Source organism: Balaenoptera ricei, chromosome 4 (genome assembly GCF_028023285.1).
Source record: "Balaenoptera ricei isolate mBalRic1 chromosome 4, mBalRic1.hap2, whole genome shotgun sequence".
NCBI classification, from domain to species: domain Eukaryota; kingdom Metazoa; phylum Chordata; class Mammalia; order Artiodactyla; family Balaenopteridae; genus Balaenoptera; species Balaenoptera ricei.
Window position 1 is genome coordinate 28,767,854 of NC_082642.1, and position 26,691 is coordinate 28,794,544.

The 26,691-nt window shown below is 41.1% G+C and overlaps 1 protein-coding gene across 2 annotated transcripts in view; it reads left to right on the forward strand.

Annotated features, from left to right (window-relative positions):
• Positions 1-23,142: 23,142 nt before the first annotated feature.
• Positions 23,143-26,691, forward strand: part of CAPN7 (calpain 7) — a 36,909-nt gene continuing 33,360 nt past the window's right edge. The window contains exons 1-2 of one of the 2 annotated variants that reach the window (XM_059920363.1): positions 23,143-23,540; positions 25,802-25,910. In XM_059920363.1, coding sequence (XP_059776346.1) covers positions 23,439-23,540; positions 25,802-25,910 — 211 coding nt within the window. In that variant the 5' untranslated portion in view covers positions 23,143-23,438. The remainder of the gene's footprint in view (positions 23,541-25,801; positions 25,911-26,691) is intronic. The other variant, XM_059920362.1, reaches the window with a different exon arrangement.

Consider the following 26,691-nt stretch of genomic DNA (forward strand, 5'->3'; position numbering starts at 1 on the left):
TGTTCTTGCAGAATTGACTCCTATCTTGTTATGTGATGCAGGGACCACATCTTGAGCAGCAAGGTCACAGAGCATGTGCAGGGCATCTCTGGAACTGGAGTGCACGGCCTAGGAGGCTGTGGCCAGCAGCCCCCGAAGGTACATAGGTCTGGCCTCCAACCTTGTCTGCGCCAGCTTTGAGTGCCCTGTCACCCTTCCCCTCCCCTCCCTATGGTCCCACACCCAGCAGTCAGAACCCCACCACCCCAGCTCTCCAAAGCACTCAGCCCAGGGCTTTCCTTCCATTTTATCACACCCAAGGCTGAGTCCTTGCCTCAGAAGAGCCATCACAAACTAACCACGTGACTTGGGCAAGTCACTAAACTGATTGGAGGGATGTTCTCCCCTTTCAAATGGGTAGTGATACACTTGTATATTTATCCATCCATTCGACAGGTATTTACAGACATTCACATGGGCCAGGCCCTCCCCTGACAGATCTCCCAGACTTTGTGAAGCTCAGAGAAGATGTGTATGAAACTACATAAAAGCAAAAAGTACTTTTACCCAAAGCGTGGTCACAAATGTTTATAGCAGCTTTATTCTTAAAAGCCAAACACTGGAAACAACCCTAATGTCCAAAAATGAGTGAATGGATAATCAAATAATGGTATATCCACACAATGGAATACTACTCAGCAAAAAAATACAAATCATTAATGATATACACAAGGACATAGATGAATCTTAAACACATTATTCTGAGCAAAAAAAAGTCAGACACAAAAGAATACAAACTGTGATTCTGTATTTCTAAAACTCTAGGAAAGACAAAACTAAAACATAATGACAGAAAGCAAGTCAGGGCTTGTCTGGAGTTGGAGGGGTGGGAGGTTGATTTGGGGTGGGGTATGTGGAACTTTTGGGAGTGATGGTGTTTACATGGGGTAGATAATTTGTCAAAATTAAAATGTGCACTTTAAACATGTGCATTTTATTATTTGTAAATTGTACTAAAATAAAGCTGCTTTATAATCTATAAAAAAATAAGAAAGACTGCATAAATATTAATTTTTATTTTTATTATTATTATTGCATTTTAAAGTTGCTAGCCAAGCAATGGTAATTTGTTATTTCACTCAACACATTTTTTATTTTTTTAATTTTATTGAAGTATAGTTGATTTACAATATTATGTTAATTTCTTCTGTACAGCAAAGTGATTCAGTTATACATATATATGTATATTCTTTTTCATATTCTTTTTCCATTATGGTTTATCACAGGATATTGAATATACTTCCCTGTGCTGTACAGTAGGACATTGTTGTTTATCCATTCTATATATAATAGTTTACATCTGCTAATCCCAAACTCCAAATCCATTCCTCCCCCACCCCACTCCCCCTTGGCAACCACAAGTCTGTTCTCTATGTCTGTGAGTCTGTTTCTGTTTCATAGATAAGTTCATTTGTGTCATATTTTAGATTCCACATATAAGTGATATCATATGGTATTTGTCTTTCTCTTTCTGACTTACTTCACTTAGTATGATAATGTCTAAGTCCATCCATGTTGCTGCAAATGGCAGTATTTCATGTTTTTTTATGGCTGAGTAATATTCTACTGTGTATATAACACATCTTCTTTATCTGTTCATCTGTCGATGGGCATTTAGGTTTCTTCTATGTCTTGGCTATTGTAAATAGTGCAGCTATAAACACTGGGGTGCAAGTATGTTTTCAAATCAGAGTTTTTTCTGGATATATGCCCAGAAACAACACATTTTTAAAATTCCATGGGCCAGGCACTGGGAGTTTTAGGAAATGGACAAAACAGTTTACCTAGTAGAACGAGAAAGACTCACACCCACAGTTTGAACACCAACTAATAATTGCTAAGAAAGAGATTGGTCAGGAACTGGGAGGCCCAGAGGAGCAACATCAAAATCAGCCCAGGAGAGTCTCACGTCATGTCCCAGAGGAAGGGATGCTTGAGTCAAGTCCCAAAGGTGGAATAAAAGCAAATAGGAGAGGAAGAGAGGATGTCTCAGGCTCAGCTAGAGGCCGGAGCACTGAGCCCTGGGCATGGGGAGGACGGTGACTCCTTGGGTCTGGCTGTGGGGAGGTGGTGGCCATGAGACCTGAGAGCCATGCTTCCCACACTTGGGCTGAATCAGGATCACCCAGAGGAGGGGGCCTGCTCATACCCAGATTGCTGGGCCCACCCCCAGGGTTTCTGATTCTGTGGGTCTGGGTAGGGACCTGGAATGTGCATTTCTGACAGATTCCCAAGTGATGCTGATTCTTCTGGCCCAGAGGCCACACTTAGAGAAGCACCATTCTAGATTTGAAAGGAGGCATGGGAAACTCAAGTCTGTTCCCAGCCAAGACCCTTGACCGTGGCCCATGACCTTGAAATTCCAGCACTCAGGGACTCAGCACATTGTGATGATGGTGCCGAGACGGGGTGAGTTGATTTCCTTCCCTGCCGTCCTGCCTCTGCAGTGTGGGTCTGTGTCCTTGAAGTGTCTTTCCTTCCTAATTGCTTCTTCTAAGACCCTTCAGGGTACTTTGCTTTTGATCCTGAGATGCGTCTGACCAAGCTTCACCATCTCGCACACTTGTAAGGAGATGGAGCTTTGATGAGTTACCTGCGTGCAGGTGAGTAACCCCGAGGTGCTCCCATACCCCTTTCAGACCCCATCCCTGATGCCTCAGGCCCCAACTTCTTACAGAAACTGTCAACCCCAGTGACCCCCTTCCCTTCCCATGCAATGGGAAAATGAAATAACTTCCCTACCCACAAACACCGCCTATGACTTCCCATGTGTGAAAAGCAAAACCAACTGTTTGTCCTTGGTTTCTTGGTAATATTGGCTCCCTTACTCTGATAAGGGACCAATTTTTCATGTCATTGACAGATTGGGGACATTAAAATTAGAAACTGATGGAATTCCCTGGCAGTCCAGTGGTTAGGACTCTGCACTTCCACTGCCGTGGACCAGGGTTCAATCCCTGGTTGGGGAACTAAGATCCCACATGCCACACTGCGTGGACCAAAAAAAAAAAAAAAAAAAATTTAGAGGGATAAGGTTCTAGTGAACGAGAACACAGATAAGTTTTGTTTTCTAACAGATATAATAACTTTGGTCCATTTGAAAAATGTTAGGTCCAACTATATAAAACTGCCATGTTGGAAGGCCAAAACACTCAGTTATTTGCAATTTCATATGGTTCAACATAACTATGTATTCTAGTTATATTAAATATATAAAATTCTATATACATCTTAATTTTTTGTAAATATTAAATATGTATCCAAAGTTATGCCCTAATTTCACATGTCCTAACTATATATTTTAATAGGTATTACATATTAATTATACATCTAATTTTAAAGGTATTTTAGCTGTGTATTCTACTATATAATCCTTCTATATGTACAAATCATATATATTTTAATCACATGTGTTACTTAAATATATGTATATATATATATCAAATTATGTATCTTCTAATTTTAAACTCCCGTATTGTATATGCATGTGTGTGTATGTGTAGATAAAGACATATACATCAGGATATATGTAAAATTACGATATATGTATATCATTGAGGTTACGTGCGCACTGTCACAGCAGATGGAATTCAGTCTGGCCAGTAAGGAAGATCAGGACTGATGTTCACTTTGTTTGCATGGCAGGCGCTTGTGGATTTCTGAGAGCACAGCACCACTGTGTGTCTCCTTGCAGAGCTACATGTGAGTATCAGCGTGTTGCCCTGGGGAGGACTTCGGGTCCCTTGTTTATCCATTTAATAAATATTTATTGACCACCTGCCATGAACCTCGCAGTGGGATAGACTCAAAGCAGGGGTTTTCCAGTCTGAAGCCTCCCTGGGACTCTCAGGGCACATTAGTTCCACCCACCCCCAGGCAAAGGATGTCAGTGAGAAGCATGCTGGTTGGAGGACGGGAGTTAGAGAGTGCACGTCCCACAGAGCTGGGGCAGCACGGCTCAGCCCTAGACAGCTGCTCCAAGAAGGGAATATGGGCCTAGAATGTTTTTTCCAAGAAAAACCAGAAATTCAAGTGTTGGTTTGAAAATCCCTGGTTTTTAGATAACAACTAATTCTAATTATTTCTAAATACCATGAGCCGATATCAGGCATCTGTGGACTACATTAAGCTCACACCCTGCCGGGTTTGAACCCTTGGTTTGTGCTTTCTTTAACCCTTCCCGTCATTCTAGGGTGTCTCGCCAATGAGAGGAGGCAAATGCTGATCCCTGAGATGCAGTGGTGAGCAAGAACAGACACAGCCCTCCTCTCATGAGGCTACAAAAATGGCAGTTTTCCCGAACTCCTGATTTATCCCTTGGGATTAACATATACACATTACTTTGTATAAAATAGATAACCAACAAGGACCTACCATATAGTACAAGGAACTATACTCAATATCTTGTAATAATCTATAAGGGAAAAGAATCTGAAAAAGAATATATATATATATATATATATATATACACACACACACACACACACACACATATATATATATACACACATATATATATATATGATCACTTTGCTGTACACCTGAAACTAACACAACATTGTAAATCAACTATACTTCAGTAAAAAATAAAATAAAATACTAATGATTTACTTAAAGTTATCATCAATAAACAAAACCTTAATGTGAACAGAAAGAAAATAGCAGTTTCCTAATATCTACATTAATGAGAGAATTTTCTAGACTTGGAAAAAGCATACCCACTGACCTTGCTCTAGAACTATCTGTCAGTCTGCCAGTCCTGAATTCTTGCAAGCCACAGAACAGAGACTAGGTGATAAAGGGGAGCTAACAAGAGTTCCTACAAAAGAGCTAAGCATCTCCTTAATCACATTTAACCATCCCAGGTGGGTGTTAAGTTGATAAAGGAAAAAGTACACAAAACTAGAGATCAACCATACCCCACAGTGTTGGTGGCTTGGCTACCCACTCACTGGGACTAGATCAGGAGAACTAAAAAATCTAAATTAGAACCCACTGGAATGACTAAAATTAATAGGCTGACAATATGAAGTGTCCGTGAGAATGTGGAGCAACTGGAACTCACACGTGGCTTGTGGGTATGTAAATGACTACAACCACTTTGGAAAAATATTTTTAAAGCTGATCATATGCATTCCTTCTGATTCAGCAATTCCCTTCCCAGGTATATACCCAGGAGAAATAGTGCTTGTGTCCACTAAAAGCTAGGTAGAAAATGTACCTAGCAACTTTATTCACAATAGCACAAAACTGGAAACAACCAAATGTTCATCAAGAATGGAATAGATGGGAGTTCCCTGGTGGTCCAGTGGTTAGGACTCAGCGCTTTCACTGCCGGAGCCCAGGTTCAATCGCTGGTCGGGGAACTGAGATCCCACAAGCCACGCGGCACAGCCACAAGAATGAAATGGATTAATAAATTATGCCATTACACAAATGAATATCATATGGTAGTTTTAAAGCAATAAACCATTGATACTGTACATTCAAAATTATAGATAAATCTCAAAGATATAATGATGAGTTAAAGAAACCAGACTAAAAGGGCACATAACTACGTGACTCCAACAGCATGAAATTAAAGAACAGGTAAAACTAATCTACAATGAACCAAGTTAGAATAGTCGTCATTTCTGGGAGTGAAGGGAGATACTGCCTAAGAGGTGACACAACGGAGTCTTCTAGGATGTTGAAGATGTTTTCTATTTTAATTTGGGTTCAGTTAAATGGGTGCACACAAATGTAAAAATTTATTGAGGTATACACAAAAGACTGGTGCACTTTAAGTGATTATTATAACTAAATTTTTTAAAGATTAAGCAAATTAGAATCCTTAGGGCATATGTAATTTGGAGCTGGATATACTAGCAAAAGAGTGGTTATTATTAAATTTTATATGAAATTGTTCAAACTATTGACCCTTATAGCAATCCCTGGAAATTGAGGGAGGGGATCTTGGAATGTGATACATATATATTTATAGTATATCACTTTCCAAGGGGTTATGAATATTCATTGTATACCACTTTCCAAGGTGTATGTGTGTGTGCATGTTTCATGTTAAAAAAAACAAAAACAAAACAAAACAGAAAAAAACCCATAATTTGGCGAACACAGAGATGTTCTGCTCAGAACAACAAGAAAGAACTCAGTGCCCAGCTGAGAAGTGTGGTTAGCCCCTAGCCTCCAGGTGTGAACCCCATCACACCTGCTTCAGCTCTCAGTGGAGGGCATGCTCTTCTTGGAAAAGCCCCCAACCAATAACCAAGCAAGGCAGCAATACAAGGCCTGGCCATCTGTGCCCAAAGTGGGACACATCTCCAGAGCAGTATTTGCTTGGTGTCCCCATTAGATTGGAAGAGACTTTGTCAGGTCTACGTGGCAGGCTGATGGCTCCCCTTCTCAATCTTTCTTCCTCCCATTCTCTTTCACAAACGTTCCAAATAAGACTCCTTTTTGTCCATTTCAACATCTGATTCCCTGAGAACCCAAAATATGACATATGAACAGAATACCACCAAGACGTTGCCTGAAAAGCAAATGTTACAGTCTGAAATGCACTAATGGAATGTCTTAGGATAATGCTGCTAACAGAAATATAATATTAGCCATGTCGATGGAAATAAGCAATAAGCAATCTATAATAGGAATAGAAAAGAGTTTTCTTTGAGTCAAACTGAGGACTACAGCCTGGAATACAACCTCCCAAATAACTCTGAGGAACTGCTCCAGAGAAGCACGGTTTTCAGCACAGTTTTATATCTTGTCAGAAAAAGAACGTCAAACAAGTCAGGAGTACATTCCTTCAATGTTGAAAAACAAAACGGACCAGCACATACATTGCAAGTCAGCGTGGCTTTGGCACCTGGGAAGGGAGTCTTATCATCAAAGGAGGACCAGCATTGGAGTGCCAGGAAGGGAGGCATTTAATCTTTATTTTTAACATAGACATTCTTTACTTCTGGTCAATGCACACTTTTCTTTAAAAATTAAAGCAGATGTATAATGTATGTTTGATAGGCCACAAACAGGCTGTTCTAGTTAGCATAAAATGCTAGTTAAATCATGTATAAGCCAGAATGACTTCCCCATACCTCAATGTGTGAAAATTTCTTTCATCAGCCACCTGTGTAATTTTAAATTTTCTAGTAGAAATATCGTTCCATAGAACAAATATTTAAAAAGGAAACCAAACAGGTGAAACTGATTTTTTAAATGTATTTTATTGAATCCAATATATTTTAAATATCATTTCAGCATGTAATCAACATAAAACATAATGAGATGTTTTACACTCTCTTTTGTACTAAGTCTTTGAGGTCTGGTATAAGTTTTATACTGCAGCACATCTCAGTTTGGACCAGGCATATTTCAAGTGTCCCAAAGAGGAGAGGTCTGCCAAAAATAGAGAAATTGAAGAGCATTGGTGGCAAAGGAAAAGAGTGGAAATGGCATTTGTATTTATAGCATGAATTAATATGATTGTTTCCTTCCGAGGTTCTGACTAGGTAGCTTCACCCCACCAGCCCTTCTCTTTTTCACTTCTGTGAGGTAGAACACCCCTCCTTTTCATCATTATCAGATCTCAAACCTTAGTTTGTTTCCTCAGACTCATGAAGATTTGGGCACTCGACACATTGTTGTCACCAGGCAGAGTCACCGATGACATTACTATCTCCGTGGATACCCCAGCCAGTGTTCTCTGAGGGCAGCCTAATGTTGCCCGGTGGGAGGATGTAGTCATGGGTCTCTTTGGGGATCTTAAAAATTATGGACTATTTTTCAGGGAAAATGTTTATCAACAAAATTTGCATCTAATTTCATGGTATTCACAATACTCCTGAAGCAGTATATGGACCCCAGGTTAAGAGGATCTGTTCTTTAGTTTATTATTTCTTCCATAGAACAAAGTCCAAGTTCCCTTACATACCATGTGAGGCCTTCTGTGATCCGATACCTGCCACTGGCCTCATCTGCTGCTTCTCATTTGCACTGTTCACAAGGGCTCCATCCATTCTGAAATTACCTTAGCTCGTTCTGCTGTTTAACTCATCTGCACATTTGTACGTCCTGTTCTCTCTACTTAGAACCCTTCCTTGCTCCCCAGGTGGACTCCTCTGCAGCTCAAATGTCAATTTGGAAAAACGTTCCCTGACTCACCCTCTTCCCATCATTAAGTCAATAATTTCTGCTGTGCATTTGCTCGCATGGGATACTTCTAGCCTCGCATTTGGTACTTTGTGATACAACTGTTTGCTTAAATGTCTGTCTTCTTCCACAAAACTGTGAAACTACACCTTCAGGGTAGAGACTCTGTTTTCCACATTGTACCCCTATCACGTTGCATAGCATCTGGAATATAATTAATGCTCAACTGATGTTGATAAAATACTGTTTACAGAAATGGTTTTTTAACCTTTAGAAATAGCTTAAACCGTGAGATGGTGGCAGATATATATGAATTTTATATATTAATTCTTATACTAAGGATATTTGTTTGGACCTTGAAGTAAACTTGATTTCTCAGAAAATTTAAATGTGAGAAGAAAAAAACATTTTTCTCTGCCTATACTTTCCCCTTCATTTTACAGGAGAAACATTGAGTGAATTCTGGACAGTTCTTTTAAAAAAATCAAGTCAACAAATGTTAAAGGAACACAAACTCCAATGAGAGCACTTTTTCCTCTACTATCTAGTTCCTTCCTGAAAAGCCTTGTAAAAATCCACAGCCATGTGACTCGCCAGGACACAGGGAGATGGGAGAAAAAAATGGAAATGCTCAGTAAGTCAGGAACTAGCTAATGACTCACTGACATGAAGAATTTTGTTAACATATCAAAGGCAGGTAACTTTGTCCTCATTAGGTTTGTCCTACTTTGACATTAGTCATAGTGTACAGTGTTGCTATTATGTAATTCAAAATTATATTATCCTATAGTTAAAATCTGAAATAAACTGATAAAATTTGTTACTTTTTAAAAATTTAGGGCTTCCCTGGTGGCGCAGTGGTTGAGAATCTGCCTGCCAATCAATGCAGGGGACACGGGTTCGAGCCCTGGTCTGGGAAGATCCCACATGCCGCGGAGCAACTGGGCCCGTGAGCCACAACTACTGAGCCTACGCGTCTGGAGCCCATGCTCCGCAACAAGAGAGGCCGCGATAATGAGAGGCCCGCGCACCACGATGAAGAGTGGCCCCCGCTTGCCACAACTAGAGAAAGCCCTCGCACAGAAACGAAGACCCGACACAGCCATAAATAAATAAAAATAAATAAATAAAAATCTTTAAAAGATAAAAAAAAAAAAAATTTATTTTATTGAAGTATAGTTGATTTACAATGTTGTGCTAATTTCTGCTATACAGCAGTGATTCATATATGTATGTATATATATATATATATATATATATATATATATATATATATATATATATACACACACACACACACACAGAGATACACACACATATTCTTTTTCATATTCTTTTCCATTATGGTTTATCACAGGATAATGAATACAGTTGCCTGTGCTATACAGTAGAACCTTGTTTTTTATCCATTCTCTATATAATAGTTTGCATCTGCTAATCCCAAACTCCCACTCCATCCCTCTGCCACATGCCCTACCCCTTGGCAACCACAAATCTGTTCTCTATGTCTGTGAGTCTGTTTCTGTTTCGTAGATAAGTTCATTTGTGTCATATTTTAGATTCTACATATAAATGATATCACATGGTATTTCTCTTTCTCTGACTTACTTCACTCAGTATGATAATCTCTGGGTCCATCCATGTTGCTGCAAATGGCATTATTTCATTCTTTTTAATGGCTGAGTAATATTCCATTGTATATATGTACCACATCTTCTTTATCCATTCGTCTGTCAATGGACATTTAGGTTGCTTCCATGTCTTGGCTATTGTAAATAGTGTTGCTATTGAAACTGCTAGGTGGCATTTCAGGGGGCCTCTGAGGAGTTCCAGTCCTTTGTCTCAGTGCAGAAAGAATTCAGCAAGAGGCAAAGTGATGGATAAGAAATGATTTATTAGAAGAGGATGCTTGTGGGATGTACAAGGGGGCAGGCAAGAGGGTGCCATGCCCCGAGAACTTAGTGAGCTACAGTTTTATAATCAAAGGAAAAGAGGGGAGGGGGAAAAGACCACCTTCTTCCTCAGTCTTGAGTAGATGTCATGCTTCCATCATCAGCTCCTCCTCCATATCAGGTGGGGGAGATTTCTTGTCCTTACATGGTCAAGCCCAGTCTGTCATGGCACAATGGAAATGAGCAAAAAGGCGGTAACATATGCTAAAAATGGTAAATCATCTCAGGGTTTAGTATAACATTACCCTTTCCTTACACTTTTGTCGTTAGTGCACGCAGAAGAGTGTGCCCTAGGAATCATTAAATTACTGAGCTCACTGGGCAGGATGTGGGTCTCATGCCACCATTGTTCTATTGTTTTGGGACATGTCTCATGCTTCTGTTGCATGGTTTTGTTGCTAAGCAAGCCTGCTTGGTTTTGTGGTTAAGCAAGCCTGCTTCCTTGTGTGATCATTAACTTATAGGGGACTCCCATACTTTTTTCTTTACTTACAATCCCCTAGTGGGATTAACTATTAAATCACCTATTTTGTCCCTTTACTCTGTCCCTATCACTATGAACATAGGGGTGCACGTTTCTTTTTTAATTATAGTTTTGTCCAGATATATGCCCAGGAGTGGGATTGCTGGATCATATGACAACTCTATTTTTAGTTTTTGAGGAACCTCCATACTGCTCTCCATAGTGGCTGCACCAATTTACATTCCCACCAACAGTGTAGGAGGGTTCCCTTTTCTCCACACCCTCTCCAGCGTTTGTTATAAAATTTGTTACTTCTAATACTCTGTAGTATGCATTCCTTCTAGACATGATACATGTTTCTGGCAAACCTGGTATTCTGCAAAATTAAGCACTGAAGGCTTATGGGGAAACACAGGCCTGTGAGTAGGTCACTCAGAACATAAACAACTTTGTCACCAAAGCCCTAACAAAAGAGATCATTGTTACCTTGAAATAATCATCTTGGCAGGTTTCCCTGGATGTCTAGAGACTGCCTCAGAGGATATTTGTAAATGCACGAAAACACCATGTGGGAATCCTGGATGGCATTCTGAGACAAGCAGGTGGACTCTCCATTCTCTCTGAGCCAGTGGCTTCTCTTACTTAGGGCCAGCCCAGGAAGAGGTACACCCCACTGAGCAGTGTGTAAATCCTGGTGTTCATTGTCAGTTTGTTTAAAATGGAGCTGAAAAGGCTCCTGGCTGGGTGGTAGCCATCTGAGAGCTTTGCCTTTTGTTTCCTGCTGATGTTTTAAATTCTGCTCATATTACCTGTCCCCCCCATGCCCAGGAAAAATTGTGTATAAACCAACACAACTGCGACCTATTGGATAATAGGAATATCTGCTATAGCAAAACATAATTTCTTTGGAATAGGGGGGAAACAATCATATTTTCAGTTTCTACTTAATAAACCAGGTTGAGATCATCAGAAAAGTATAAACTTGCTTCATTTGATATCATTACACATTTCACCTGCGGACGAGGAAGGTCGGCTGCCATATCAGTTAACAAAGGATGTTGCGGCCATCAAGCCTCAAGCCAGAAGCTACTGCAGCCACCCTTGACTGTGCACCCTGAGAGGATTCAGGATGGAGAAAAGCAGGCTACTGGTCCCAGGTAGCTGAGGTGCATATCAAAGGAATGATTTCAATGAGCTCAGACTCTTGCATCTTCCCATACATAGAAAAGCACTAAACTAATAAACTTGAGATGTCTGGCTTTTCTTTAATTAACAGTAATCTTTTGATGTTCCAACTACCTCTGTGTTGTTGCAAAAATGCCTGTGCATCCTAGCCCCTTCCTTAGCTCTGCGGAGCAGTTCCTCAGAGCTATCTGAGAGGCTGTCTCCCAGGCTTAAGTCCTCAAAAAGTCTGTCCAATAAAACATAATTCTCGACTTTTAGGTTGTGCTTTTGTTTTTTTTCAGTCTACACACCTCTGGGGATTTGTAGAGTGGAAGCACTTTTAAGTGGCTACCCAGAGAGGGATTGTGGATACTATTTTAGACATCAGCCAGATGGATGCTGTAACTACAGAAACAATGAGAATCCCATGTTCTAGTCCCAAGAAACTTTACCTACTTTACTGGAAACAATGTATTCTTTCTTTGTTCCGGATCCTACAATCAGTTGGCAGAGTTAACTACATTGTATAATAAAAAACATATTTTAATTATGAGATAGAAATTATTAGGAGATAGAAACCATACAAGTAATTTGAATAGGGAAATTAAATGTGAAGAAACACTAGATCTTAAAAGGAGGTAAACTACTAAAAGGGATTATTTTTAAGGGTTCTCAGTCCTATGGAAGTAGTGTTACCCAAAAACTGGGTTCGCCTCTTGGTGGGTGTTGAGCCAATAGACACAACCAAGCCAAAGATCAGGAGAAGGAAGGATTTATCATTACTTACGGCAAGTAAGGAGAACACCAGAGATCTTTCCCAAAGCAGTGTCTCTGTGAACAGCAAAACTGGGGAAGTTTTAAGCTCAGGGTACATGCATATTCATGAGGGGACTTGAGCAGAGGAGAATTCAGCATAGAACTGGGGCAAAGGTCGACAGAGTCCAAGCTTTAGTGGACTGAAGTCAGGAGGGTCAACGTCATCATTCCATCCTCCTCCTGGGTGGGGGCCTGAGTTCCAGCAGGACTCAAAGATATATTACTATGGATATCCCTTGAGAAGGATCTAGGACCCTGCTTTATCACTACACTGTTGTTTGACTGCTTTTTTTCTGTTCCTGCATTCCTTTGTTCCCTTAAGATCATTAATTACTGAGACCTGTTCAAGGGCAAGCACTGAGGCCAGGCTTAGGACCCAAAATAGCTTAGGCCAAAAGTGTGTTCTCTTACGTCAAGAAAGCCATGCTGGTTCTCTTTCTCTGGGGACCCTCTAATCTATCTACTTACAGTAGCAATTGCAGAAAGCAGCTACTGCTTGTAGGGCTGAGAGAACGTGAACAAGGAGGAAGTGAGAAATTTAGGCAAGGGCCACATGCCCTGGAAGGCTGAGCTGCAGGTCTCTTTGCAGAGGGATGTGCATCCTATCAGAGCAACTTGCCGGAGGGCCTGGGTGGAAACTGGTCCATATGAGTAACCTGCCTTCAACCATCATGGCATCAGCTTGATCTCACCATCTACATCAGGTTCAGGTGTAGATGAGACTCGCTGGGTGCGATTCACTGGGTGCTGCTCCTTTAATAAGAGTCCTTTGTATTGGAGAGCTGTTGATTAAAGAGACAAGTAATCGGCTTCCTTCTCCCTCCCCCATCACATCCAACAGACAACAAGAAGACAGCTGTAGGATGGTCACTACAGAAAATCCCAGCAGGTGGGGAAGGCGGGCACACAGCTATAGTCCACACTTATTCTGAAATCCAGCTGTGTTTGTGCAAGCAGCAGTTTGCCTGAAACCAACCTCAGCAGGAAGCCCCTTTCCTTGTCACTTTAGCAAAGCTATATTGTCACTAACTTTTAAACGAGGCACCCCCGTACTCTACTCATCTGTGGCCCGAGCACACCTTTCAAATCTTTTCATCACACAATACCTTGCTAACTTGTTGGTTTTTTCCACAGATCAAAGAAGTAGAAATGAAGAATAAGTAATTAACAGATGACCAGATCTCTTCCCTACCTTCCCCTTCAGTAATCTCACAAACAAACCGTGTGACCAAACTGTGTGAACAAGATAACACCTAGAGGAAAATCACTGAGGAGTTGACAAGCCTGCACACAGTAGGGGATGGCAACGACTCTGATCCCTTATCTCAATGGTTAACTGAGATTGATCTCGGCTGGCCTGCAGTGGCTTGAAGCAGGATCTCAGTTCCACAACCAGGGATTGAACCCAGGCTGCGACCATGAAAGTGCCAAATCCTAGCCACTAGACCACCAGGGACTAGTAGCTGGCTCTTTGTCTGCTTTGAAGAAGGAATTCAGCAAAATGATGGAAAGCAGCCAAACAAGTAAAGTGTTTATTAGGGGAAAATATGTATGTGTGGAGAGACACACAGGTGGGCTCAGAAAAAGAGCCACGTGCTTTTGGGGTGGATTAAATCACTTATATGGGGGCAGTTCTTCTGGGTTTCCTCTGGTCAATCATCTTGCTTTGTCTGGCTTTGAGTCCATATTTGGTCTGGCTCAGGGTCATCCCCTGTGTGCACACACATCTTGTAGCCAAGATGGATTCCAGCGTGAGGGTTTCTCGGAAGTTGACAGAATGTATTATGGCCTGGAGCCCCCTTCCCTTCTCTGACCCCTGAGGGACCTTTCTGCACATGTGTAGGGTGGGAGGTCTCCTTGACCTCAAGAATGAGAAATATGTGCTCTCTTTCTCTCGTATCAAAGCAGGACTCAGATCCTCCTTGATCCTGTCATTATCTTTGTCTTGAAGTATCTGTCCACAGGAGACAGATTCCAGCTGCTCAGCCTGGGCCCCATCTACCTCCTGCCTCAAGATTACTTCCCTTTTTCCCTTTAAAACTTTCATGTTCGAACAAAATCTTCAGAGGTGGTTTTTGGGGACCCTGAGTCCACCGTCTCCCCAGATTGCTGGCATTCTGGTTTAAAGCATCTTTCCTTTCTACCGACATTTGTCTCTCTCTTGAGTATTGATTTTTGAGTGGTGAGCAGCCAGACCTGATTCAGTAACATCTGGGCTTCCAATTCCTTCTCAGGACTCTCAGGGGGTTGTGTCCTGTGAATTCCAAATTCTGAAACACATCTGGCTCCAAGGATGTGATAAAGGACGGTAGACCTGCACTCATAGACTGTAAGAAAAGGACCTGATAAACACTCACGTTGCCTGTTAACAATGGAGCTCTTCAGATGATGCTGTTGGGCTTCTGTTTCCCCGCAGAGATCAGTCTCCAGGACATGGGATTCCAAGCAGCTCAGAGGCAAGACGGTTCCAGGACCACACGTTCTGCCCCTGAACTGACAGATCACTCCCTGAAACAGCCAGAAGAGTAATGAGTACAGTCAAGTGGAGCAGGACAGAGCTTGGTCAAATATCTCATATTCGCCAGGTGCTGTGCTAAAGGCTTTATCTCATTCAATCTTCCAGAAACTTAGCGAGGTAGGTACTGATATCCCCATCTATGTCAGCTCATTTGTCCCCATTTAGATGAGGAAATTGAGGCTTAGAGATGTTAAGCAGTGTGCTCAGGTTTGCAAACTAGAAAATCATAACAAAAATTGTGACGCAACTTTCTCTGTCAATTTTCTTATCTTTGCTATTCTGGTGGAAATTTAAAATTCTGACTTCTCAACTTTGTTCCATGAAAACTAAAAGGGTAAGACTGCTGTATTGTTACAATGCCAATTTCCTGTTCAGATATTGTACAATAGATTTGCAAGATGTTACCATAGGGAGAAAATGGGGAAAGGGTACCTGGGATTTTTCTGTATTATTTCTTACAACAGCATGTTAATTTAAAATTATCTCAAAATAAAAGTTTAATTTAAAAAACAAAACTAAAACTGCCCTACAAAGATGGTTTCTCCAGACTTCTTTTATATCTTTTTGAGAGATGATGCAGTACTTTGGCAATGCAATGAGAAAACTGAAGGGTGATGTAATAGTGATGATTTATTTCATTATTACTTCATTGATTTATGCATTCCATCCTTCTTCTGTTTTCCTGTTATCTTAGTATTTCTTAAGCACAGATTGGAATTATTAATAATGAAGTAACTTATAGAATGATAAAATAGCAAAATATTATAACACACAGAAAAAGATCCCCAAAGGTTGCTTAGATACTAAAAGGTAGCTGTGATCTCTAAAAAGATCCAATAGACCCATATGATAATTGCTAAATAGAATGATAGATTTTAGATAGATGGATGAATAGATAGATAGATAGGTAGATAGATAGTAGGTAGGAAATTTTTTCTTGGTTCCTTGGAACAACTTTAATGAAGAATAAAAGTCATTGAAATATCAATCCCTACAAATAATTAAAATTCCTCAAGAAAGCAACTCAGAAACTAAAATTGGGTCTAGTGGTCCTTATGGTGTACTGAGGGTTAAGACAGAATCCAAACCCTTAGCTTGGCCAACAAGGCCCTGAATAGTCAGTGCCTGCCCCCCGACCTCCCTGGCTTCTTTGTACACCTTGACCCTCTCATGCTCTCTGCACCAGCCACACCAGCCTTCTCCCCAGTCTTGTTCAGTCTTGTCACAGGGCCACTGTACAAGCAGGTCCCTCTATCTGGAGGGACATCTTTGCTGACCGCCTAGTTAAGGTCAGTTTCTTTTTCATAAGCTCTTACAGGATGGAGTTAATTACCTTTGGAGCACTCCCTCCATCTGTAACTATTCATTCACCACTGGATTTTTTTTTATTGAGGTCTGTGTCCCCTGGGAGACCAAAAGCCTGTGAGAGGAGGGCTGTTCCCATTTCCACACACCACTGCATCCACAGCTGTCAGCAGTCACCCGCATCCTCCCTGAGATCCCTCTAAAATTATGAAGAGAAATAAAGTACAAGCCAGAGGATCAAAATGGCAAGATGTGGGCCCAAGGTAGCCTGCAGATCTGCACTGTTGCCTCATAGTGTTTAGAAAAACACTGGAATTTGTGTTCATTTAAAAATCAGAGATTTTCACACTAAAATTTGAATTTCTGGCTTCTCTTGATTAAAAAAAATAAATTCTGGGCCCACATTCCCTTGAACTTTCTAGAGCTGAGCAGTGGCTGCCCCAGTTAGCAGGGCATCTCTCTTCAACTCAGCTGTCTACCACCAGCCTGCTTCCATTGTCCCTATTTCTTGCCTGCTTCCATTGTCCCTATTTCTTGCCTCAGGGATGGAGCTATAAACCCCATAGAGCCCCAGGGAAGCTTGGGACTGGGAATCACTGTGCTCTTTAGGGATCATGGTAGGTGTTTTAAATAACTGTTCATTGAAAGAATAAATCAGTGACCATAAACATCTGTGTGGTAACCTGCCACTACGCCATACAGGTGCAATGCCACATGGAAACACATGGTGACAGTGTGCTCTCAGAAATTCACAAATCTATTGTGGCTGGTAATGCTTTGCAGTAAACAGGATGAACTGTCCTACAAACCCTTTTTGTTTGGTTTTTGCTTGGTTTTCAGTTCTTGATATGCTTGTTTGTTTGTTTGTTTGGTGAGATGGCAATGTAATCCTGTGTCCAAACAAGCACTTTCTCAATTTTTATCACCAGCCAGACTTCAAATTCAGGACCATATGAGTGTGTGTGTATGTAGTTAGGACACGTATAATATTAGGATTGTATAAAATTAGGAGACATGTAAAATTAGGATTATGAAATTTGTATATTAAATATACACAAATAAATTTACAGTGTGTATAAATAAAATGAAGATATGTATATATAGTTAGGATATATTTAAAAATTAGAATAGAGAGACAGAATTAGGGTATCTGTATACATGTGTATATATGACACATTCTAATTTTGTATATCTTCTAATAGTGTGTGTGTGTATATTTTTATATATATATTCTAATTTTAGGTATATATTTGATTAATTGAACATATGTCATTTACATATTATATATACTTAAGCTATATATAATATAACCTACTATATATAATATGTAAATTACATATATATTCAATTAATATATCATTTATATATAGTTAAGACATGTATAAAATTAAGATACATGTATATAATTGAAATATATATTTAATTTAAGATGTATAATTGGAATATATAGAAGTAAATAGGATATATATACATTTTGGGATATAAAAATAATTAGGAGATATATATGCATAGCAGGTTGAACCATAGGAAATTGAAGATTGCAGCAGAAGATATTCAACTGTTTTTGACCTACAAAAATGGCAGTTTCATATAGTCAAACCTAATATTTCAAATGGGCCAAAATAACCATATCTGTTGGAAAATAAAACTCATTTTGTACAATCTTCCCTCAGAACACTCTGTTGTCTGTTTCTAGTTCCAGTGTCCCCAATCTGTCAATGATTTGAAAAACTGGTCCTTGATCATACTCGTGAGCAACTCTAACAAGAAACCAGGATCCAATGATGGTTTTTCTCTTCCCATGTGGGAGGTCACAGGGTACTGTTTGTGGGAAAGAATATTATTTCATTTTTCCATTAAAGGCAGACCTCATTACAGATAGCGTGTTTTTTACTAATTGAAGGTTTGTGGCAACCCTGCGTCCAGCAAGTCTATTTTTCCAACAGCATTTTCTCACTTGGTGTCTCTGTGTCACATTTTGGTAATTCTCACAATATTGCAAATTTTTCATTATTATATTTGTCACAGTGATCTGTGATCAGTGATCTTTGATGTTACTATTGTTATTGTTTTGGGGCATCACACACTGTGCCATATCAGATGGCGAACTTAATCCATAAATGTTGTGTGTGTTCTGACTGCTCTCTCTCCCTCTCCCAGGGTCTCCTTATTCCCTGAGACACAACAATACTGAAATTCGGCCAATTAATAGCCCTGCAATGGCCTCTAAGTGTTCAAGTAAAAGGAAGAGTCACACATCTTCATTTTAAATCCAAAGCTAGACGTGATTAAGCTTAGTGAGGAAGGCATGTCAAAAGCCCAAATAGGCTGAAAACTAAGCCCCCTGCACCAAACAGTTAGCCAAATTGGTGAAAGCAAAAGAGTTCATGAAGGAACTTAAAAGTGCTGCTCCAGTGACCACACCGATGATAAGAAGGTGAAAGAGTCTTATTGCTGATATGGAGAGAGTCTGAGTGGTCTGGATAGATCAGACCAGCCACGACATTCCCTTAAGACAAAGCCTAATCCAGAGTAAGGCCCCAACTCTCTTCATTTTTATGAAGGCTGAGAGAGGTGAGGAAGCTGCAGAAGAAAAGGTTGAAGCTTAGCAGAGGTTGGTTCATGAGAAGCCACCTCCATAACATAAAAGTGCAAAGTGAAGCAGCAAGTGCTGATGTAGAAGCTGTAGCAAGTTATCTAGAGGATCCAGCTAAGACATTCATGAAGGTGGCTACACTAAACAAGATCCCAGATAAACTCTTCTTATTCACAGCTTCCTGCATTAATTTTTCGGTGGACAAATTCAAGCATCCCTTCCTCTGGGACGTGGTGCGAGCATCCACTGGGCTGATTTGGATGCTGCTCCTCTGGCCCTCCCAGCCCCTGACTTACCCTTCTCTCAGCAATTATTAAAGGCTGTTTGAACTGTTGGCTTATGCATGTCTTACTCACTACAGAGTGAGGTGTTTTGGTCATTTTGTTTTGATCCCCACTGTCTGGCCAACAGAATTACTATTTGTTGACTGAAGTAATAAATTACCATTACTGGGTTAGCAGCTTTAAAAAAGAGTAATAGTACTACTACTACTATTTTTATTACACTATTGCTACTATTACTATTACTACTACTACAACTCTGTTTTCTACTTACAGTGGCTCAGATGGTGCTATTTCCATTAGCCTCTGCAAGGCTGGATTTCACAAGGATGCTTTGCTGCTTCCTCCTGTGAAGCCATATGTAAGAAGGGAGCCACAGATTCAACAACAACAGCGTGGGCTTCCTGAACAGAGGTGTGGCCAGTCTTCTTGAACTCACCCCTCTCTCTAGGTCTCTCTCAGCTCTCTGGAGGGTGGGGGCCCCCATACTGCAGGATGAGGGCATTTTGACCAAGCACCTCTGAGTGCTTAACGTTGGGCAAATTCTGCCCTGGTAAGCATCACAGCCCTGGCAGAGCAGGTGGCAGTGCTACTGGACATACTGGCATACATTCCCCAGAGGCAGCTGTCATGAGGCTCCACCACCTCACTCCAGGGTTTTCTGGATAATCTGTGATTGCAGAATATAATGTCAATATATAAATATCAACTGTATTCCTATATACTAGCAAAAACAATTGGAAATTGAAACTAGATAAACAACGCCATTTAAAATAGCATCAGAAATATGAAATGCTTGGAGATAAATCTGCCAAAAGATGGATGTATAAGACCTGTGCCCTACAGAACATTGCCGAGAGCAATGAGAGAAGGCCTGAATACGTGGAGAGGTTTACCATGTTCATGGATTGGAAGTCTCAATGTTGTTAAAGACTGCAGATACTTTGAAGCTTCGACTTGCTTTTACCCAGCTTTATCTCACACTCTCATTTGTCTTTGTATTTTCAATGTGTCACTCTGTGCCTGGCACCAAGCAGGCATCCAGTGTTCAGTGAATAAGTGAACAAGGAATAAGGGAATAAATGAGCAGGTCCCAGGAGGGGTCACAACTGCCTGGGAGAGTTAGAAAAGCCCCCTTCAAGGTGGGCTAGGAATTCTATAAGCTGAGATGAGAGGGGAACATTAGACACAGAAGTCCTCTTACGAGCGAGTAAAACTGCATTCATCTGCTGTAACTTGGGGATCAGTTCCTGCCAGACAGTGGCTACAGACACCTTCGGAACACACCCTGAGCTCCTGTTCTGAATGACCTTCTACTATGTGTTAAGGAATTTCTATTTCATTCTTTAGAATAAAGATGGGGGAGGGCGCATTGAGTATATTTAGTTGGGAGTTCACTCATTCAACATTTTGAAATATTTATCCAACAGCTGCTCTGGGCCAAAGCTTGGGCTTAATTCTGGGATAAAACTGGTGAAGACAGAAACCATCCCTGCTTCAGTTATAAAACTGTTGTAGCTAATGATGGGAATGATGTTTGTGCCAGGCAGAGTCAAATTCTCCACCTATGCTCTTTACAACAGTCCAATGAGATAGTTATTACTATTAACTTCACAAAATGTGAAGAAACGGTTAAATTAAGAAATGAGTCCCATTTAAATGCAGGCCAACTGACTAAATTAATTTTTTTTTTTTTTTTTAGAAAGTGAATTTTTTTTTTTAGTTTAATTTTTATTTATTTATTTATTTATTTATGGCTGTGTTGGGTCTTTGTTTCCGTGCGAGGGCTTTCTCCAGTTGTGGCAAGTGGGGGCCACTCTTCATCGTGGTGCGCGGGCCTCTCATTATCGCGGCCTCTCTTGTTGCGGAGCACAGGCTCCAGACGCGCAGGCTCAGTAATTGTGGCTCACGGGCCTAGTTGCTCCGCGGCATGTGGGATCTTCCCAGACCAGGGCTCGAACCCGTGTCCCCTGCATTAGCAGGCAGATTCGCAACCACTGCGCCACCAGGGAAGCCCTAAAACAATTTTATTGAGGTGTAATTAAGAAAAATTAGAAGCATGCATTTATCTTTTTTTGCTGTACAGCAAAGTGATTCAGTTATATATACATATATTCTTTTCATATTCTTTTCCATATGGTTTCTATATACAGTAGGACCTTGTTGCTTACCCATCCTATATATAATAGTTTGCATCTACTAATCCCAAACTCCCAATCCTTCCCTCCCCCACCCCCCCTCACCCTTGGCAACCACAAGTTTGTTCTCTATGTCTGTGAGTCTGTTTCTGTTTCGTAGATATGTTCATTTGTGTTGTGTTTTAGATTCCACGTATAAGTGATATCATATGGTATATGTCTTTCTCTTTCTAACTTCACTTAATATGATAATCTCTAGATCCATCCATGTTGCTGCAAATGGCATTATTTCATTCTTTTTTATGGCTGAGTATTATTCCGTTGTATATATTTACCACCTCTTCTTTAACCATTCATCTATCGATGGACATTTAGGTTGTTTCCACGTCTTGGCTATTGTAAATAGGGTAGTAGTACACATTTAAAATGTACAGTGTGATGGGTTTTAACAAATGGATGTACATTTTGACATCACCCACCAACAAGATACAAAACATTTCCGTCACCTCCAAAGGTTCCCTTATCCCTTCCCAACCATTGATGTAATTCTGTCACTGGATGGGATCTCTTTGAGGGCGAGAGAGTGGGCTCTTGTCCAACACTCGGAAATGAATTGTCCGTGGAGACACCGCACTGACAAAGCAAAAGACTTTATTGGAAAGGGTCCCTTAGGCGGACAGCAGCAGGGTAAGGGAACCCAGGAGAACTGCTCTGCCTCACGGCTCGCAGTCTCAGGTTTTATGGTGGTGAAGTTAGCTTTCTGGGTTGCGGTTGTCTCTGGCCAATCATCTTGCTTTTGCCTTCATTTGGTCCAACTCAGGGCCCTTCCTGGTGCATCCTTCAGTCAAGATGGTTTCCAGCGGGAGGATTTCTGGGGAGACTGGCAAGACATCTTATGGACTGGTGTCTCCTCCGCTTCTTGGCCTCTCCTGGATTTTCCCTGGGTTGGTTGTGGGTCCTTCACTGGTTTTGTGTTCTTTTGAAGCATCCTGAGGTGGGAGACTGAAGCAAAGGTGTTACGGTGCCCCGCCAAGGCAGGCAGTTTTAGTCAATGGCTCCCTAACAACTTCTTACGTTATTGATTAGATTCCTCTTTGCTAGTGTTCCCTGTAAACAAAGTCGCTCAGTCTGTATTCTTGTGTCTTGCTTCTTTGACTTGGCGTGAATTTTGAGTTTTATCCGTATTGTGGAGCCTCTCACTAGTTTATTTTTATTATTTCTGAATTCAGAGTTTTAAGGGAGAGAGAGAGACATTAATCAAATAATCACCTAATTGAGTATTTAATTACAACAGCATTAAGTTAACCTAAGGAGAAGTACACGGGAAAATGCATTACCTTGTTTGTTGACAATTCAACCAATACCATACACTGGGGCATGTATACAGGGTTAATTAAGACTCAGCTTGTGGATATAAATGTTATTAAAAAGTATCACATAAGAATCGTATATCCTTACTTCACTTCCCTAATTTAAAAAAAAAAGTCATCTCAGATGATGTTGGAAAGCACTGCTCACCTTCTCTTTACACTCAAGAGGGGAAAAATGTTCCAGGAGGCGCATGCGCCCCTCCTCCTAGCCTGGCCGGCAACAGGCTCCACAGTAACTGCCCGGACAGGCCGACTGCGAAGCCGGCAGCCGCTCAGACGTGGCACCTCTTTTGCCAGCCCAATCCCGGGCGCCCCGGCAGTCACGTGCACACGGCACCGCGCAGGCCGGGCCCTGCCCACCACCCGCGCCTTCCCGCACCCTCCGGCGAGCCCGGCAGCCCAGGCTACCGAAACACCTGCGCCGGCCGGGCTGCGCCTGCGCAGTGTGGCCGGTGGGCGGGACGGGGAATGCGGCGGCCGCGGAGCGAGGCTGCCCGCGGGCGAGGAGTCGGAGTTTTGCCGAGGGGCCGGTCGGCGTCCTCTCTCAGCCGCCGGAAGTGAGCTCCGCCGCTCTTTCCGCGCGGCCCGGGTCCTCGCCCGGCCCCCGGGCGCGCGGCAGTCGGCGGGGGTCCTCGGCGCTGGGCAGCCATGGACTCGGCGGCGCTGGAGCGGGACGCGGTGCAGTTCGCGCGGCTGGCAGTGCAGCGCGACCACGAGGGCCGCTACTCGGAGGCCGTGTTTTACTACAAGGTGGGCCGGGGACGGGTCCATGTGCCGATGGGACGGGCGCGCTCGGCGTGGCGGTCCCCCGTCCCGCTGTCCCTCTCGGGGCGGTGGCCGGGCTGAGGGGTCAGGCCTGCCCCCGCCCCAGGGTCCGGCCCGCGGCGGGCTTGGTCGCCGCTTTGGGGTCGGTCCTGGCCGGCGAGTCCCCAGGTGACCGCTCCTGAGGGCGGCGGCGGAGCTGGGCTGTCAGCTCGCAGCTTCTCACCGTCACGGATGTACACGGAAACAGTGCTCACGGAAGAACGCAGAAAGTCAATCAAAGAATAAAACATCGCGTATCCTAGTATCTGACATCTACGTATCTTTGTTTTTCTACGCATGTATGTGTACACACCTTTTTAAAAAAACAAACTTGGATCAGACTGTTTATACTTTTTTAAATCTGTTCTTTTCATTTGAACTTTTAAAAATTTTTGATTTTTTTAAGGTTTCATAGTATAAACTTGTTAATGATAGATGTATAGTATTCCATTATGTGGGTGTGCCATAGTTTATTTACAAACTCTTCTGGCCATTTTATGTTCATTGTGGTTCTTCAGCATCATAATACCCTTATAGCTAATGCTTTACACGTTTCTTTGATATTTCTTTTGGGTAAATTACTGGGGCCAGAAATATTAAATCAGAGTAGGAGCTCACAGCCTACCCCTGCTCCCCAATCCTGAGTATTTGCAAACACACCCCTCCGGCTCCCCGTGCAGGTAGCTGTATCCTCTTGACATTGTCATCTTTTCTTTTAGAAAGAATTCGATAATACAGTAGTCGTAATTTTTTTCCATAAACCTGTATGCTGTCAATAATGTGTGGTTTGCTTTTCTCAGATTAATATTTGATTGCCTTCATTTTATAATCTATATTTAGAGACTTTGGGTGTGTTTCAGAATCATTCTTTTTGGACTTTTTTTTTTGACAATTTCATGACGGTGGTATTTCTTTAAAAGTAAAACTGTGTTTTATTAGTTTTGTGAAATAACTGACAAATGTTCATAGGTAAAAATAGTGCCATATAAAATAGCTTTTTTAAAGCGAAAGGAAGTACTGTACAGTGCCTCTTGTTTTGCTGTAGGATGACACGCATGTTGTTACAAAGAATTTCTTTTCCTTGAGAGAATCAGAAAAGTGGTTGTGTTTCTAGGAGCTATTTATGTAAACTGTATCAGATATTTAGTGTTTTCTGTCTTCATGCTGTTCTGTTAGGGATGCCTTCATTGTTAATCACTTTCAAGTGTAAACAAAATGAGCAAAATAAGGTTGATACCAACAATTTAAAAAATTAGTTTTAATATTTACATGTAGAGTTATATTTTCCTCCCCTGAAATATCTGAATTGCAGAATCTAGGAAAACATATCTTTTCTACCCCCAATTTCCATTTGGATCAAAACTGTACTCATCTTACTGATTTTGTAGGTTCAGGGAAACAACTCCTGCTCCAATAACTGGATTCAAAAAGTGATGCTGAGTAGATGGCTTCTTTGGATCCAGATAACGAGGCGTGAGGTTCCTTGAAGTACACACGCTTAGATTACTGCAGGGAAGGTGGTGGTACTTGGGAAAGTCTCTCTGTGGTTCTTGTGTGTGGTAGCGTTGGTCACCCTCCTGGAATGGTGATGGCGAGAATGGAGGCTTTTCCTCGCGAGCACAGCCTAACTGGCTGAGAAAGTCATGGAATAACTGGAAGACAAATCCAGTTTTTCTTAATTAAAATAAGTTTATTTCATACAACTGAAATCTGCCTTAAAATGTGTCCCCCTTTTGACAATATTTTCTGTGGAGAAAAAGATTTTCTTTCCACTGTGAGATATTTAACCTTTATAATTTCTGATAACCTTTTATTGATATTTAATTTAATTGTATCAGGTATTATCTGTTCTAATGTTTTCGAGACTCAGTTCACCTTTTAACAGTGTATAATTTCAAGTCTGACCTATTGCATAAAGAAAAAGGAAAACAGAGAACATATAAATCACAGTTATTCTAAGAAAATACTATAATCAACCCCTTCTATTTGACTTCATAAATTTTCAACAGTAGGAGGAAGAGAGCATTGAGAACTGAAAAAAAGTAGTAAAGGAATATATAACTCATTTACTTTACGAAAAAAATTACTGGTATCATAAAGACATTCTTGTTTTGTCATTCATAGAAACCAATAGTTAGAAAGTGGTAAAGAAAATTCAAATTGTAATTGATCTGTTAGATTCCTTTGAATTCTTTTTTTACTTTTAGGAAGCTGCACAAGCTTTAATTTATGCTGAGATGGCAGGATCAAGCCTAGAACATATTCAAGAAAAAATAAATGAGTATCTGGAAAGAGTGCAGGCTTTACATTCAGCAGGTTGGTAAAGGACTACTAACCATGTCACTGTATTGTTTTTTCTTCTGTCCCATCACATCTTACTTTTCCCCTGTGTTTCTCTTTCCTTTTCGTTTTCATCTTTGATTCTTGATCCTCACTTGGTTGCTGCTCATTTCTTTTTTGGTAATCACATCTTTGAAAATCATAATGTGGAAATAAGTGATAAATCTGTGAAGAGGAACCTTAGAGGTGATATAGTCTGATATCCTAATTTCCCAGAGGATAGAGATGAACTATCTACATTTGAACAGTGTATCATTGGCAGAGTCAGTATTAGGACCCTGTTAAAATATGCTTTTAAACATCTGTCACATGCCCCCTCCTGCTATTAAAATTAAATGACTCCTCCTCTTCAGTGTCTAAAGACTTCAACAGTGGGTTCACAGTCTTTACTATATCGATATCCTCAACCTCAAGACCTTAGCTAAACTCTTGTTTTAAACCATATCTTGGAAAAGGGACATGTAAGCAGAGACCTGGAACAACCTGTAGTTATTTTTGCAAACGCTGTGAAACAAGTTCACAGGCTTAATGATCACAGTTCTGTTAGAGGTAAGTGGTTCCTGGCGAAATCTGCTGTTCACGTGGTAGGAAAGAAAATGATCATCTATTGACATTTTGTTTTAGGAATGCGTTCATGTCACTGAGGACTCTTTTTAACCCCTTTTTTTCTGTGGCTGTATAATAAAGCCACAAGCTTAGAGGAGTCTTATTCAGCATTCTCTGATGGACTTTGTGCTACTTTCTACCACTCATTCTG